The 17,828-nt window shown below is 35.4% G+C and overlaps 1 protein-coding gene across 8 annotated transcripts in view; it reads left to right on the top strand.

Moving 5' to 3' along the window:
* KLHL13 (kelch like family member 13) overlaps positions 1-17,828 on the top strand; it is a 196,546-nt gene that overhangs the window by 128,797 nt on the left and 49,921 nt on the right. The window contains exon 1 of one of the 8 annotated variants that reach the window (XM_086388279.1): positions 5,219-5,684. The exons of 6 other annotated variants lie outside the window; for them this stretch is intronic. In XM_086388279.1, the coding sequence (XP_086244405.1) occupies positions 5,605-5,684 (80 nt within the window). In that variant the 5' untranslated portion in view covers positions 5,219-5,604. Of the gene's footprint in view, positions 1-5,218; positions 5,685-5,720; positions 6,317-17,828 lie in introns of those variants that run through there. One more of the 8 variants, XM_086388278.1, reaches the window with a different exon arrangement.

The following is a 17,828-nucleotide window of genomic DNA, read 5'->3' on the forward strand; positions in this document are numbered from 1 at the left end:
GTGGCCTCTTATTGGAGCACTGGATAGATTATCCCTATTTGATGATTATAAACCATCTTTCTAAATGACATTTTTCAAACAATTTAAAAATGGTAATGCAAAATCAGGTATATAAATAGTATGTATGTAAAAATCGTTGATTTCCACCATTACCCTTCATAATACCCCAAAACACTTTGATTTGGGTTTTAAGGCATTTTTTACATAGATGGGAATACTTAAGAATTACTTTGGTGTATGCGTGTCAATCCACTCCAGTATTCTTGCCTGGAGAATTCCATGGACAGAGAAATCTGGCGGGCTACATTCCGTGGGGTCTCAAAGAGTCAGACCGGACAGAGTGACTAACATACACACATGCATGTCAAAGATAGATAAAGACTTACTTAAGCATATGGATTTGGGAATCATATGAATGAAGAATTCAGGGGTAGCCCCCCCCAAAAAGCCATAAAAATAGAGATACTGCAGAAAACAAAAGGAAAAAAGAAGGGCAAGAACTTACGAATTTCCCTTTCAGTGTTAATCCTTTTCTCAGCTATAGTGAGATTAAGGGTAGTCAGAATCTGTGGGTTAATGGGTCCCCAACAACTGGATCTTTCTTGTCTGCTCAGTCCCTTCTACTCCAGCTCCCATGTTAGCCTCATAACCCCTTTCATCTGACTCCCCAGTTATAAAAGGTGCTGCATAAACATGAGGAACCACTACCATTCTGGCTTTCCATTCTCCTTCCAGCGAGTTCACTACCTTCCTTGCTCTACTTTTTTCTCCTTTGTTTCCTTATCTATTGTTTCCTGTCTTATCAGCTTACCATATCGTCTTATTGCTGACTCACCCGAAACAAAGAAAGGAACAAACAAGCATTTAGTACCCTTGTTTTACTTTGAAAATGTTCAAGATTGTAAGAGTACAATCTTCACATTATTTATGCCATCATGGCCTGAGAAATTCTCTGTGCGTATATTCACACCTGTGTGTGAGTGTGTACCTGCACGCCAAGTGTGTTTGTTTTTCTACTTGTTCGTATTGTGAAGGAGAGAGGTATTATAGTAATCCAAGGCACAGTCATACTTACATTAATCCATGTAAATTCTTTGTGGGAATTAAGGTCCACACAGTTCTATTAAGGAAATTGATTTGTGAGAAGGTGCTTATAAAAGATGAAACAATGATTTTCAAAAGTATCTTTGAGAAATGTCTGGGGTTTTCCATATTGATCTTAGCAAGGTTACATATGTGAGTATCTCATAAGAAATGTTTAACATATTTGATATTCAATTTCCTGAAACAAATAAAGAGGAAACATACACATAAGTATGTATAGCCATTCATGTGAACAGCTCTATTTCCTGTAATGAGAAGCCCTGAATGTATCAAGAATTTTGTTGTTGTCCAGAACAACACAAAACTTTTTGTGTATTTAAAGGGTTTAACAGTCCTACTTGGTTGCCATCCAAGTACCTTTACTGATTGGTAGAACATAAGCAGAGCACACAATTGGGCGTTTTCTACAGTCTTGTCTGTGCAACAGGGATAACATGGATCTCCCAGATTAGTCTGAAGGGACATTGTCAAGATTACACAGTGCCTGCTCACACAAACGATGGTTAGTGCTATTATTCTTTCATTGTAACTACCACAGGATTAACCAAAACTTGCAAGAAAAAGGTAGGTTAATTCTTAGGGAATATTGGGAGAATATGGAGAAAGAGGTCAGATACGTGACATATTAGTCAATTCATTTCACAAAGTGGTGGTACTGGAGACAAACTGTTGCAGTCAATAAGCAAATTAAACTTTCATATAAAGTTATTTAGAAGCATTTACAGTGAGAAAAAATTAGACTCTTGGCTGTATATTTCACTTTTCTCTCACACTATGACTGGCTTAATTTTTACTTACCTTTTTCTCCCTGATCATTCTTTTTTTTTTTTTTTTTGGACCACATGGCATGTGGGATCTTAGTTCCCTGACCAGAAATCAAACCTGCATCCCCCTGCTTTGAAAGTGCAGAGTCTTCACTGGACCACCAGGGAAATGCCTCTCTCATCATTCTTAAATCATGTCTGGAATTAAGATTTTGAAAGTGGTCTTTCTGCACACTTTTGTATTTTTGGTGTTTCTTTCCCATGTCTGTCATTTGAGTATACATGTAATTGGAGGAATGAATGATTATTTTGTAGTTCTTATTTCTTTTGAATACATTGAGACATTTGTAGAATGTGATTCACTTCATATGGAAGCAAACATCTTCTGGAATAGTCTCATTGAGAAGTAAAGACAGTAGGGATTCTAGAGCAGGAGTCCTAGACTAGGAGTTGGGATTTGGTTTCTGGTTCCAGTTCTGCCATTAGCCAATAGTGTGACAAGTTAACTTCTCTGAGTTTCAGTTTTTTCATCTATACAATGAGTGTCCTGAGCAAGATGATTTGTAAAAGTTCTACAAATCTCTTTCTACTTTGGGAACCAGGGAATTCCGTGTTGTGAGATTTGGCCAAGAATGACTCGTTTTGTGGCCTTGGCCAAGTCCCAGCATTGTCCTTTGTTTATTACATCTCTGAAATGTGCATTTCACAGGTATTTTTAAATGATTAATGTTCATACAATGCTTTGAAGAGCCTTTGTGCATGCTGTCTTTCTATTCCGTTTATGCAGTTGTCCATAATAGAAACCAAGTGTTCTATAAATGAAAGCAGTGTTTCCTGTGATGTGAACGAGGGCTTTTGACATTTCCCAGTCTAAATATTAAAGTAGTGGTACTACTACTGCATAAAATTATATTTCAAATATATGTTTAATCATTTTCTTTCTTTCATTCTGTAGGAAAAAGCATTTTTAGTTCCAGAATGTAATGGTAATTACACTCCATAGCTGCTACTAGACTCGTTGTCAGGGTAGTAAAATCTGATTAATTTGGACTCTGCTAATTTGTAGTTGAGGTGATTTTACCTGGCTAAAGTTTATTTCTAAATGACATATGAGAAATGGTGTTGTTAAGCATTTTAATAGGGTTAAGTATATTTCAGGGACTATATTTCTACTTAAAGGAATTATTTTTAAGTCTTTGGCTTATTAGTTGTTTGTTCATGAGAGATAATTATAAATTACTTCTAGCGATTTATTAAAGCAAAAAAAACTGAGTATAAATAAATTCTCATAATCAGATACAATGCTTTTAGGGTTTGGGATCTTTAAGAATGCTGAGGGTAGGTGGAGGAAAGCAGTCTTACTTACTTTTCACTTTGAACAAATATTACAAGTGTTGGAGTGCTATAAAAACAGGTTTTAAACATTAAGTATAAGAGAAATCTAGACTGAAAATTGACATAGATGATTTGGTGGTATTGGTTGATTTCTTTGGAGCTGAATGAGATTAGACCAATATGTTGGTTTTTTAATCAGCTGATTGTTCATAGTACAATAATAACTTGAGAACCTTTGCAATAAAGTGATCTTCACCTGTGTGGGGAGGTTACCCTCTTGGAAATTTCGAAAACTCTATATTCACCCTGTTTTCCCCTTATAAATATTTAAGTAGTCTTTACAGATAAAGACTCAAAACCTATCTTGGTTTTACAGACATTTGGGGGTCTGTGTTCTCAGAAGGAGAAGTTACATTTGCAATTACAACTTTGTAATATTTTCATAAGCTAGAAAGTGATTGTATTTCCTCTCTAAAATCTAAATCGCCTCCATACAGCTATTTTGTAATTGTTTTATGTTTTATATTTTTTAATGTTTGAAAATGCTCCAGGATTTTGGAATGAGACATTCCAAACTTGCTTGATTAGTACGTGTATGTGTGTGCGTGTGTGTGCGCGCGCGCGCACGCGCGTGTGCATGTGCGCACATGTGTTGTGTGATTTTCTTCTGGGTGTTTCCAACAAATTACCACTGCCAGTTGTACCTAGAATCTTTTTGCTTCTTAACTGTTAAGAATTATTACACAAATCCTAATACAATATATTGACTTTAGTTTTTGGTAATAGTGACACTTTTAAAAAACTATATTTTGGTCACTAAGATATTGATAAATACTCCTTTCTCTGATTTTCTTGAAGATTTCTGTGAGACAGTTTTGTGTGGGGGTACTAGAGAACTGGAAATATCATTTAACCCTTTAAGTTGCTTGACTGAGTTTTTGCTCAATGTTTGTGTTTGGTAGATTGAATAAAAATTATTTGCGAGCTAGTGATAGCTGAAACCTATTTCGTATTTAATAAAGTGTATGCAGTACTGGTCAATTCTTCAAAATAAGCTTTCTCGCCATAGCTGTGTATCTGTGAATGTATATACTGCATATGCATATATGTTGGATTTCATCGAAAAATACACTTTTGAATATTAATGTGTATCTTAAAGGTACTTGTGATTACCTTAGGTGATTTCATGCTCTATTTCTGGTATATTAAATTACATTTTTTGAAATTTTTGAAAGTAGTGTCTTTCTTGTATAAATCTGTGCTTTTTGAATACAAATGAGAAAGAGTCTTAGGGGACTGAATCCCAATCTTTCCAAAACTAGGAATAATTTGGAAAGACTGTATAAAAGCCAGCTACTTAAATTGGAAGTACAAGCTTATTGTTTGAATGTTAACTTGAAAGTAAATATGAGCTTCTTGTCACTGCAGTGAGTTTTTTAAAAAGGTGGCTTTCATGTCAATGGCAGTCTGCCTTTATTAAGGTTGCATTGATGAAGACGGATAATTTGGTTTTTAGGTAGAAATGGGAGGGTGCTCTGAGAGTAGATATTTAGTGATGGTGACTTGCCTACATCAGAAGTAAAAATCTTCATTCTGAAAATAAAGAGTTCAGCATAATACCTCTTTATCCTATTTTCACTTCTTTGAACTCTGTAGAGAATGTGTGAGTTTGGTGCTTTAAACAGAAACTTAAAACACCCAGTCGCTCTCTGGGCATTTAGAATGCTATTTTCTGGCAGTATTTTAAAACAATATAGATGAAGCCTCTGCTGTTACTTTCCTGAAATACGTCAAGCTGCCTTTGACAGCAGCTTTAATTTTTTAACCTCCTTGTCAATCACTAACCCCTCGAGGTTACCGGACCCCACCGCTGAGCTTTGGAATAGTCCCTGCTGGACACCTGCTTGGTGTCTCTCCTCTAGGCAATTTGTGAGCTGTTTGGGGGCGGGGGAGTCGTGAAGGGGGGTGAAGGGGAGGGAAAGGGGGAGAGAAGAAGGGGAGGGCAGCACTGAATTAGATTGTTGATAGCGTCCCTCCGAGGACTGCTATTAAGAGCATGCTATTCTGTACTTCTCTGCTGCAGAAGACAGAGTGGTATTCGTGTTAGCACACAGCATGTTGTAAATGTATGAGATTTTTGTTCATCCCGGCTTGGAATTCAGAATAGGGAAAAGAGAGCAACTTGCATGAGAAGCTACTGGAAGAGCGTGCAGAGTTTTGCAGCAGTTGATATTTGTTCTTACATTTTTTCCTTCTTCAAACTGGAAAACTGAGAGACTGGCATTTTTTAAACGGGCTCTTCCCATAATGGCATTCTTGTATTGTGTGGCCAGAGCTTGCAGAGGAGGAAAGCAGGCTGCCGAATTTAGTCACTGATCTCTGTTAGCTGTGGCCTAAGGCTATGCTGAGGTTTATATCCCATTTGTATTGTTGCAGCTCAAAAGAAGAATGTTCAGAGGATGACAAGTGTATTCTGAGTAGGTATGTTGTTTCATTTTCGTATGAAACCCGTCTATTTTCTTTTTCCTGCTACTATTGGTCAGAAATCAGGTTAATAGGTGCAGAATATAGTGCCGTGCTGCAGTATCCCTGTTAAGGTGGAACAATGGTCATGCAAGCTGAAAATAATACCAAAAAAAAAAAAAAAAAAGCCAAACCCTAGCTGCTTTTATTAAATAAAGCTGCATTGTGTGGTATGCACAGTGCAGTCTTTTCAAAAAAAAAAAAATATATATATATATATACTGCAGTCAACGCTTTCCTAACGAGGTGGCACTATTGTGGAGTTTGAACGGTAGAATCATCATATGGCTTTAGGGGACAGGAGGATTTAAAGGAGGTGCCTTGCAGCCCTATTTTACAGATTGGAAGCATCGGTTTCAGGGCACTGGCAGGATCGTTGGCTTGTTCTCCGCGGCAGCCACTGCTGTGTCAGTACAGTGTGGAATGGAAGTCCTAGTTGGTAGTCTGTTATGGAAACGCTGTTTACTGTTATTGTAGTACCGTGGTGACAACATGCCATTGAAATGGAAAACGAGCTCTCCTGCTATCTGGAAATTCCCAGTTCCTGTGCTTAAAACATCCAGGTCAACTCCACTTTCTCCAGCATACATGTAAGTGAGAGAAAATAGGATATTAAAGCGGGATTTCATTCATGAATCAACCTTGTGGCAAAAGGGGCTAAACATCCCAAACAGCAACATCCAAAACCCCACAAGATGAAAAGTCTCGACCTTGCTGACATTTAACTATATTGGCATGTCCACATTTTACCATTGTTTTGTTTTTCTGGGAGTTTATGTTTATTTTCATTTAAAGTGCTTCATGGTAATATAATTACTAAGATGAGAGTCTAAAGGTATAGCTAAGAAAATGCATAAGGATAAACTTTTACATTGGTTGGATTTTTTGAATTTTGGTTTATCTGTAATACTTAAGATGACTTCTTTTGTGTAATGGCACAAAAACTGCTGATGATTGATGGTATTGTATTAAATATGGAAATGCTTTCTATAATTTTTTGATGAATTTGAAACTTTCAGAATTAACACATTGATCAGAAAAATGAGACTTTTAATCAGGACTTTTATACTTGAGTTGTGTATGAATATTAATAAGTTTGATATTTTATCTTTCTCAGTTTTATAATTTGAGTTCTGAAGTATAAGTTTTGAATTTGTGCAAATTTATAGTTCTGTGAGTAGCTATTTATATACATGGAGTTGAAAAGTATACAAATGTCTGTTTTAGAAATTTAAGTAAATATATACTGAAATATTTAGGTGAAGTCTTTCTAGAATTTTTGAAAATCTTTCTAAATTCGCACAGGGTTGCTTTAAAAAAAAATCTAGGAGATACAGTAAATTAAAATATTGCCTGTGATCTTTTTTTTATAGAGAAGGAGTGAGGGAAAGCTGGACTTTTTAAAAAAAAATTAATTGTGTGAGAAAAGCTTTCGAATGAAAGTCTGTCTTACTGTAAGTGTTCCCTTTAAAATATTTTTCAGTAGGACAGATGTGGAAAATTCTTCCCGCTTTTAGGTTTATTGTGTGTTTAGAAATCTGGTGAGTTGCCATTTTATTACTTAGTTTTTGCTTTATATGAGGAACGGATGCACAGGGGTATCTGTCTGGTTCTTTGAAAGGCTTTCAACTGCTGAAGAGGTGTGCTTGTGCTCTCAGTCCAAAAGAAGCAATTCCCAGGAACACGAGGGAAAATGACATTTCAGTTAAATCCCATTCTCATTTCATTTTCAGATTATTTTGTATATTCCTTCTTAGAGATGCTTCAGGTTATTCTATCTGGGTGTTAAATTCTGTTTCCTATAAAGTTAAAAATTTAAGTTATGTTTCTAAAAGAAAAAAGGAAAAAATCAGCTCTATTTGTCTCTCTAAAGCTGTATTTGTTAAAAGTGCAAATTAATGAAGGTGACAGGTTAATGGCGCTCCTTCAAATAATTTGAGAAAATGAGATGTGCCTATTGACTTTATGTATCTTAGCTGGTAAGAAATGACCAAAGATTTACCAAAAGCAACTTTATCATCAAAATAAAACACAACAAAACATACACACCTGAGGGAAGTAAAGTCAGTAGGTTATGGTTACTAATGGTTACTAGTTACTAATGGATTCTAGTATTGTTACTGCATTTTACTGTCCAAAAGATCCAATATGCAGCCCCTATTGCAGCTGACTTGTGAGTTTTTAGAGATGGTTAAAATATACTTATATTTTATCAATCCATACTAGCCACAAGCTCAGATACAGCTTAATACAGTATCTTTAATGAATCACTTTCTTTCTTTTAAGTCCTCACCTCTTTGACCTGATGATATGAGTGAGTTGATTTAGATGATAGAAGCCAGAAAATATAGATCTTGCATGTTGGCTCTGATTATTGATAGTACACATATGTAGAATGGAAAAGTGTATTTGAGGAGCTAGTGCTAGCCTGGACTGTTTTGGTATTGTGACAGTCTGTATTATTAAATTGGCCTTAACTCATTTTTATAAATAAATTAATAGGTTACAATATTATATAAATATACACAGAGAAAATACATTAAATATAGGAAAAGAAGACTAGCTTGGGGAGTTTAAATCAATGTTTTAAATAACTTGTTCATTTGCTTGCTGGACCAGAAATAAAGATACCATGTTTAACATGTTGTTCTCATCAGGGTTTCCTTATATTCCATATCACTTCTACACATAAATGATATTTAAATTGCACAGAGTTTTCACTCAGAAATTATAAAGACTACTTTAGAATACTAGGTCAAGTAACATTGTGTTTGCTTCCAGAATTGGTTGGGCTGGCAAACACAGATTATAGATTAGATGGTTAGTTGTGTCTTTTAGGTCTAAAGTCTTTGCATTGATTTGAAGTAGCTAAATTCTGACTCTTTAATAGACTGTGATGTTTAGAATTTACCTGTAAAATTATGTATAAACATTAAAACTACTATCTTGAATATAGAATTCTTCACAGTTGGTATAACCATCTTTTGGTATATTTGCTTGTGTAGCATCAGTATTGGTTTTTAAACCTTTATCACTATTTACTGTGATTTGTCAAATACATACTACATGATTTTCATTGATGACTTGGGTACTTTTTCAAAGACTGAAATTTCAATATAAAATAGTTTTGCTTGTAGTAAAAGTGTGTTGTAGTAATGGAGCAAATATGGAGAAAATATAAAGGCTCCTGGTCTCTTTCTCAACTCAGCTTAGGTGCTGCTGACTTGAACTCTTGCATTGGCATTATTGAGAGGCCAGTGCTGTTAGCCACTAGTAAAAGCTACCGTAGAGAATGTTTTACTTACTGCAAACGTTGAACAGAAAAGCTCCCTTCTTCCCCTTGTGGATTTAAAGTCCAAGCTGGCTTGCTTTCTGCTTGTTTAGAACCTGAATGAGAATTAAAACCTTTCCATATTTTCAAGACTTATTGACGATAAATACTATGTTTCTGATAATATGAAGGAAATAGTTTTTTATATAGTATAAAGTGCTTTTCAAATTGTGTTACAATATGACTCCGGTAAAGTGGAGTACCTTAAAGATGAAAGATTTGGGGAAATTATCTGGAAAATAATCCTTTGGCTTCCAGATAGCTTGATTTCCAAATATTACTTAGTCTTTATTGGATAGATAGTCTTCTTTCAGCTTCAGTTTTGAACACTTGCAAGGGCGGTGTGCCATCCAGGTGGAATTCTGAGGGGACTGTCTTGCTCGAAATCTGAGTGATGTGTTTGTGTTCCACTCTGTTCAACAGAAGGTTGAAGTTCAACCTTAGCCTGAAGGAGGATCTCCTGGTCGGTGTAAACTGAATTAGTAGACTCTGCTCCTGACAGGTGTGAACCATATAAATTAACCTGTCATTTTGCCTAAATTAATAAAGCTGAAAGGGCAGTCACTTCTAAGTGGTTTTCTGGTATTTGGTATTCATTGTTTTCAAACAACAATGGTTCCTTCAGGCTGATGTTATAGGGTTAATGTATTATTAGATTCCAAGGACACACGGAAATAGAACAGAATTAGCATTAGCGATCTTTTTATCTTTTCTTTAGAAGCACTAAGTCTTGCTAATAATGGTGTGGCAGTAAGGAGGAAGACAATGGGTAAGAATTAACCAGCACAGTGTAACAGTGAATCCTAGCCAGCCAAACAATGGGTGTAGAATGAGTGTTAGCGAATAAGACTTTTCCTCTCTTAGCCAATGCACTTGTGTTCAGTTAGTGTCTTGTTTACAATTATTTTGTTTACTATATAAATATATTTTAGAGTAAAATAACCAGTAACACTGACTTTCATAGCAATCATTTTCTATCATTTTATCATTAAAATTCAGTATCCAGATTTCCCTAGAAAAGATGGTACTTTACTTGACAATAATTTTTCTAGATTCTTTCATACTATATAAATATTCTTTGTTTGTGGATGACTCACAGGACAGGGAAAATTAAAATATGCATTTTCTAAATTTGACATGTTTTCTATCCCCTAAGATTGTCTTTTTTAATAAAATACAACCTCTAAAATAAAACAACCATAGAAATCTTTTTTATCTAGCCACATACTTCCCAAATTGATATTCTCAAATTAGAAAAGAAAATAATTAAGTATTTTCACAATTACCATATACAGAAACTCTTGTTTGTGTCTGTTTGTTTTTTTACTGCATATGCTCCATCTAATAAAATTATGTGGAGAAATAACAAATAACACCTCAGAGCAATGTAATGTTCATGTGTAACTTTTGTATTAGTAGCATGTTTCTTGAGAATTTCCATTGTCTGAGCTTGCAGGAGGATTAGCTTAAGATTTACTAATGGCAAATCATTGAGATAAAAGTGACCTCAGATGTCATTTAGAGAATCTAAACCCCCTTTAAAGCAAGAATCCTTCCTGTGACACCTCTGAAAGATGCTGATACACATTCTCCTTGATTGCTGTCAGTGACAGAGAGCCCACTACCTCACCAAGGTAGCACCTTTCATTCATGAACAGCTCTTCCTTGCACTGAGCAAAATCAATTCCTCCTATCTTTTATCTCCTCTTCCTAGTGTGGCCTTCTAGAGCTATGGAGAAAAATATTATTTTTTCCATAACATTTAAGCCTGGAAATGTTCTTTCTTTAACCATTACTCATGTGACAGGTTTTCCAGACTTTTCACTCTGCTGGTTGTCCCTCACCCAACAGTTTTTTATGTTAGTCTTTATACAAGATATTGATTACTTCATCTGAATGAGATGCTCCCCATGTGGTCTGACTAAAGGAAGACACCTCTCTCCTTTCATACAGGCATGATGCTTATCTCAAAGAGCCTGGGATTATATTATTTTTTAATCATAGCATTCACCCTGAACCATAGTTAATCAGAGTTTGCAAACTTCTTTTCAGAGTTTACAGTGGGTCAGCAATTATTCTCTTGGCTACTTTGAGAAAGTCTGGCATGCGCAAATGAAATTAAAATTTAGTTTTAAAGCCCACTGTTTGTATCTTAAAATATTTTTTTTAATTTTGTTTTTAGGCCCATTGTATGTGTCTTTTGGGGGCTTCCCCAGTTGCTCAGTGGTAAAAAAAAATCTGCCTCAAATGCAGGAGATGTGAGAGACTCAGGTTTGATCCTTGGGTTGGGAAGATCCCTTGGAGCAGAGAATGGCAGCCCACTCCAGTAATCTTGCCTGTAAACTCCCATGGACAGAAGAGCCTAGTGGGCTACACTCCATGGGGTCCTAAAGGGTCTGACATGACTGAGCACTGAGCATGTATGTGTCTTTAAAAAGATCTCTTAAAAATTATTTAATGTAACTGAAGATTATTAGACACAAGAAATTTGCAAGACAGAAAGCTAGTATTTCTGATGCTTTCAGAAAATTCCAAGAATGTTACTTGTCAATAATTTATCTAGATTCCTTGTATTTTATGTCTAAATAAATGAACGTTACCTCCAAGTACTGCTCAAAACATTTCCCCAGAGGGAAGAGAGGTGGAAATGCAGATCTTTTATCATCATGGGAAGTCTGAAGTTAATAAGAATTCTAGACATTCTGCTTGAAATTTAGAATATTTAGATGAGACTATTTAGGGCCAAGTTAGGGGGAAGGAAAAAAAAAAGAACTAAGAGATAGGCAAGTATTTTATTTGTATTAATGGCTTTATTACTTCTGGTGAAAAGTCAGGAATTACAAGCACTGTACATGCTGATATTTTAAATTGAAATAGCAACCACAGTGTACTGCTTTTATTTCCTCAAGGCTGAGAATGAGGTGGTATAAATGTGAGATTCTTGGGCAATCAGTACATAAAGAAGTTACTGAGCAATCTACTTTTGAAAGAGCTCAGTTCTTTTTCAATCACCTGTATATTGAGTTTATGATATTCAGAAGTTATTCACTGCCTGGTATGTGTTAGGAATAACTCTGCTGGGTATTATGGATATAGTCCTTGCAGTTATTCAAAATGACTGTTCTTTATCTTCCATCCTATATTTATAAACAGTTAAATTGCTTAATTTATTTTACTGCTGTGAAAATTCTAAACCAAAACAAGTTTAAATAACATTTTTGTTTACTATACTTTCAGTAATGATAATAATTTAATGATGGTAAAAATACTACAGAGGAGAAATGTGTCTGGGCTAACAGAGGAGATATGAATTGGATATAGATAACATTTTAAAGTGCATATTCCTATTGTGATCATTTCACAATATATACAAATATTGAATCATTATGTGGTATACCTGGAACTAATATAATGTATGTCAGTTATACCCCAGTTTGTAAACAAAAAAGGAAATGCATATTCCATAAGGTGGAAAATGATGTAATTTACGTTTAAACTTGAGAGTCACCTTTTTAAAGAAGAAGAACAAAGTACCATCCTTTAAGTTGGACAGGGCTTAGGTGCTTTATAGCATACAAGTGTATCTATTTTTACCTTTACAAAGCATCAGCAATTTGATCCCAGACTATGTGATGTAATCTTAGTGAAAAATAAAATTATATTATGTTTCCTACTATAGTAAAATATTTTCACTGGCGTGACTTACTATGATTAGGGTATATGTTGTTTTTACCCAATTTTATCACATTTATGGTATGGTAAGACAGGAGATAGCCAACTTGTTGTACAATACTTTTTATATGGTTCAGTGGAGAAATGAAATATCTTTCCATAAGAACAATGTAAATAAAAACAACTTTCAGAACTCTTGATCTACCTATATAACAGATGTTATAAATTTCATATGAAATGTATTTATTTCCAGTATTTAAAATGTGCTGGTTTAACATAGTTAAATGTAATACAGTTTATTGAGTTCTAATATTAGAGTACAAGCATTTTGTTAAAACTTCCCAAAGTTTGCTGTCCGGGAAGACACTCCTTTGGGAAAGGTTCCAGGTGTTCTCCTTACTTGTTGCAAGAAGTAAGTCCTTCCTTTTCCAGTTAAAAAAAAAAAAAAAAAAAAACCAACAAAAAAAGCCAAGCACTTTGTCAGCTGCCTCCCAAATACTCCAGAAAGGTAAGTCTTCTCCCTGTTTTACACTATGGGCATGGTGGTTCCAAGAAGTTAATTAACTTGCTCAATGTCACACTTCAAGTAAGAGGTGAAGTGAGAATTCAAATGCAGGTCTTGATTTCAATGATCTTGGCTTCTCTAATGCCTTTTTGTTTTCATAGAGTTTTGCTACTTTCATGCCATCTCCTAATTAGGAAATATCTCACTAGGATTCGAAGAACAAAGAAGTGTGACAGATGAGATAAACTTTCTTGAATTGGATGGTGGTATAGGAACAAGATAGCTCTACTTTGTGGTACAGTCAAGGGGTGAAATTACAGGAAAGTAGTGGGGCAATAATCTTTACTTAACTGATATGATACCAGCATTAGCCTCTTATTTCCTATTTCTTTTGAAGTATTGTTCTACTTTCATTGGCCACCCACCTTTTCCCGCCTGGTAATTAGCTGCCATTGACAGTGCTGTAGCTGTTGCACACTGGGCTAAAATCAAGGTGATGGCAGGGCCGTGTTTGCTTCTGATTCTCTAGGGGAGCATGCATTTCCTGCTCATTTGGATCACTGACAGAGTTCAGTTCTTTGCAGCTGTACGACCACCAAGGTCCCCATCTTCTTGCTGTCTGTAATCCAATAGTTGATCTCAGTTTGTAGGGGCCGCCAGCATTCCTTGGCTTCTGGCTCCCTTCCTCCATCTTCATTGCCAGCAATGGCAAGAGTCTTTTTCACATCTCTCTCTCTCTGACCCTACCTCTTCTGCCTTTCTCTTCCACTTTTAAGGACACATGTGATTAGATTGGAAGATGCAGGGACTCGATTGAGATTTTGGTTTAAAAGCTTTAAATACCACAGGGGATTTTTTTGTTTGTTTGTTTTGGCCAGGCAGCTCTCTCGGTATGTGAGCTCTTAGTTTCCCAACCAGGGAATCAAACCCACGCCCCCCTGCCCTAGAAGAATGGAATCTTAACCACCAGACTGCCAAGTCCCATGAATACGGTATTTTAGAACAATAAAATTTTGAAAATGAAACATTACAAGAATGACGTATTAGAGTGGCGAGCTCATCTGTTGTTGGCAACTGGGCTAAACTAGTGCCTTGGCCATCACTGTGTCCTTCTTTGCTCCCTCCCCCTCCTTCTTCCCCACTTGAAAGTCTCTCACTAAGGATATTTCTACAAATTCTAAATGACCTTTGCTCATTTACAACTTGCCCTGTAACATCTTCTATTTTCACTCTTTGGTTTTGTTTGTTTGGTTGGTTTTAAAAATATAGTGCTTTTCACTGACCCATGAGATCAGAACATGGCATCTTAAAAAGAGCCTAAGTATCTTATTCAGGATTCTTTGAATCCAAGAGCTGGGAGGAACCTTAGAAATCATTCTTTGTCATACCATTGTACCTAGAAAGAGAATGTGATATTTAAGTCTGGTCAGTTTTCCACCATCTGTATACATTTGTATTTGATGATTTAACCCAGTCTTAGTTTATATTTCCTTTTTATTACTTCATCCTGTTTCATCAATTGTATTACAAATTAATGTTAAAAAGCAGTTTACTACAAAAACCTCAACTAGATTTCTCTTTATAGATGTGATTATACTAGAGATTTTTCTCTTGTATTGCATTGAGCCGTTTTCCTAATTAACTCACAGTTTGACCTAGCTTTAGTTTCGGTGGACCTGCAGAATATTTGAGGGACTCCCCTGGTGGTCCAGTGGCTAAAACTCGATGCCTCCAATGCCGGGGGGCCAGGTTTGATCCTTGTTCAGGGAACTAGATCCCACATGCTGCAATTAAAGATCCCACATGCTACAACAAAGATCAGAGATCCTGTATGCTGCAACTAAGTCCTCACACAGGCATGTAAATAAATATTAAAAAAATAACATTCTTTAAAAAATCTGAAATACAGTTTTGAAGAGTATATGGATATTTTAGGTTGTAAGTAGATTATCCAATAGACAATGCCTTAGCATCACCAAATTGAAGTCATTTTATTCATTATGAGTATTTTCCCTGAAAGGATGTGTGTGTGCAGTCATTTCTGAATGATTCACAGCTAAACAAAGGTTCATGGAACTGGAACCAAAATTTTCATCTTAAGTAGACCAGTGACCTGGCTCATTAGCATATCTTTTGTAGGCATATTGCTGAAGTATATAGATATAATTAGAGACTTTTTTTCAAATCATGTGATGTACCATCAATCATCATACGTTTGGCTTTCTTTCCTGTAATTATAATTACAGATTATATTTTTGCATAGTGGATATTATTTGACTGCTGATCCAGCCTTGCAGACAGCCTGATCTGGGATGGATAATCCTTTCAAATAAAATAACTAAGGAAATTTGATGTTATTTACTTTTTTTAAATTTGGTGCTTATATGCTAAATATGAACTGATACACTTCTGTACCAGGGAGCAAGTATGTAATTAGTTTTGTTACTGTAGCTTATATAAATTATGAAATGTAGAATTTGTTAGTAGATAATGTTGATAATTTATTATTATTTTTATAACATTTAGTCCTTTGCAAAGTAATTCTCTCTTTTACTGTAATCTCTGCAAGCAAGTATCCCACCTGCTCTTTTATACCTGTCTCCTAGTGCAGGGCCTGGCCTGTGTTCAAATGTTGAGTTGGTGAACGAATTCAGAGAGAGTAATTTTTAGGTCTGTAGCCTTGTGCAAATTATTTCACTTAAAAGTGTGTTGCATATCTTCATTTCATATATAGAGGAATCTAATATATTACAGTCTTATTAGAGAGTAAGTTACAGCTATCTTTCCTATGAAAAGAGCTAATCCAAAATCCTGATTCTGCTCCTTGCTTACTGATGAATACCATGATGCTGGCACAGACTGAAAGTAATTTTAGCAGAAGCAATTTACCAGTGACTAGAATATTTTAGTCATGGTTCATCAAATTGTAATCTGATAAAGAAAGTAAGATTATGATATCTTCCAAGGCAGCAAAGTTGAGATTTATTTGGCTTATTTTCACACGTCCTTTACCATGGTGGGGAAAAGTATTTTAGACAAATTCATGTTTTAAAACTAGTATGGTTGCACCTAAATGATAATGTGTTTTCTGTGTATAGTTTGAAAACAGAAAGGGCTGACTAAGATAAAAAGAAATCTGACTAGGTTTTAGGAGAAATAAACTTAAGATCAATACTCAGAAAATCATGCACATTTACTTATGTTCTGAATTGTTTTATACTTAAAGAGGCTAGACCAAATGTAAAGGTTTAACAGATGATATATATATATATTTTTTGGCTGTGTTCTGTGGCTCGTGGGGTTGTAGTTCCTCCACTGGAGATTCAACCTGGGGCCATGGCACTGAGTCCTAACCACTGGGAAATCTGGGAACTCCCAGCAGATATTAAATTTAAATTAACTAACTTTCCCTTCTATCAGAAATATTTTAAATAAATGCTTTTATACATTACTTGGTTAACAATAGAAAAAAAACAGCATAGCAGTTACTAACATATGAAAACAACATATTCTAAAGCAAAACAATTGATAGTTTGTGAATAAATTTAATTTTTATTTACAATCATTAAATATATATTTGCTTTGAATTATTTGCCAGAATGTACAACTAGTTAAAGAGGGCTAGTCCAAAAAGCCTGGAATCCAAGAGTGTAAGATTTGACTTTTGTTCAGCAAGCAGAGCGGAGTCATTGAATACTTTTGAGCAAGGAAGTGACTTTCAGAGCTATAAATACAGCCGCAGTATGTGAAGAAGTTGTACTGTAACAAATACGTTAATAACCAAATCCAAGGAAGAAGTAATAGATACCCAAAGTGTGGCAGGGACAGTGAGGGTGGAGAGGTGGTGAAAGATAGATGCATACTAGAGAGACACTTAGTAGTACTTTGTCAGTTGCCTGGATATAGGAGATGGGAGAGAACCAGGAGTCAAAGATGACTGAAATATTTTGATGATAACACTTTTAGAATCCAGAATATCCTATCTATGTCTCTCTTGAATGCATGACATCTAGATACATTTGAGATTCCTAAACTTTCTTCTGACTGACTAAGCTTCCAGGAATGATCATTAAGAACTATGTAGTCAAATTTTTCCATTGAGAGTATCTTTAAATAAGCCAATTTTCTCCTTAAAGCATGATCTATAAAAATACTAGCTTTTGAACATTTAAAAATGAATTATTGCTTCAAGAAATAGCTTGTTATAGACGGGGTGATTTGAGGGGGAATAGCATTTAGGCTAGCATTTTCCAACTAGCTGAGCAAACTTGACACCTTGACCCTGTTCTCTTCATCTGCTTGGTGATTCTTCACCTCCTTCTCACCTATAATTTGAGAGTCAGAAATTATAAATTGGGGTATGAAACATTAGTTTAAAGGACAGTATGGAAGGAAGGAAAGGAAGGGAATGCTTCTTTCTTGCTTAATATCCTTCAGTTATATATGTCACAAACAGTTTGAGGCAGTACTTCATTACAGCTTCACAATTCATAGATTGCTTCAGCAAGACACATACACACATGGTCTGAAAATGCTCCAGTTGGCTTCTATTTCAGAATTCCCACTTAGTTGACTGGGAAATGTGAGTGTTGGA

Source organism: Bos grunniens, chromosome X (assembly GCF_055505025.1).
Source record: "Bos grunniens cultivar Pamir isolate PY7600 chromosome X, Bosgru_T2T1.0, whole genome shotgun sequence".
Taxonomy (NCBI): Eukaryota; Metazoa; Chordata; class Mammalia; order Artiodactyla; family Bovidae; genus Bos; species Bos grunniens.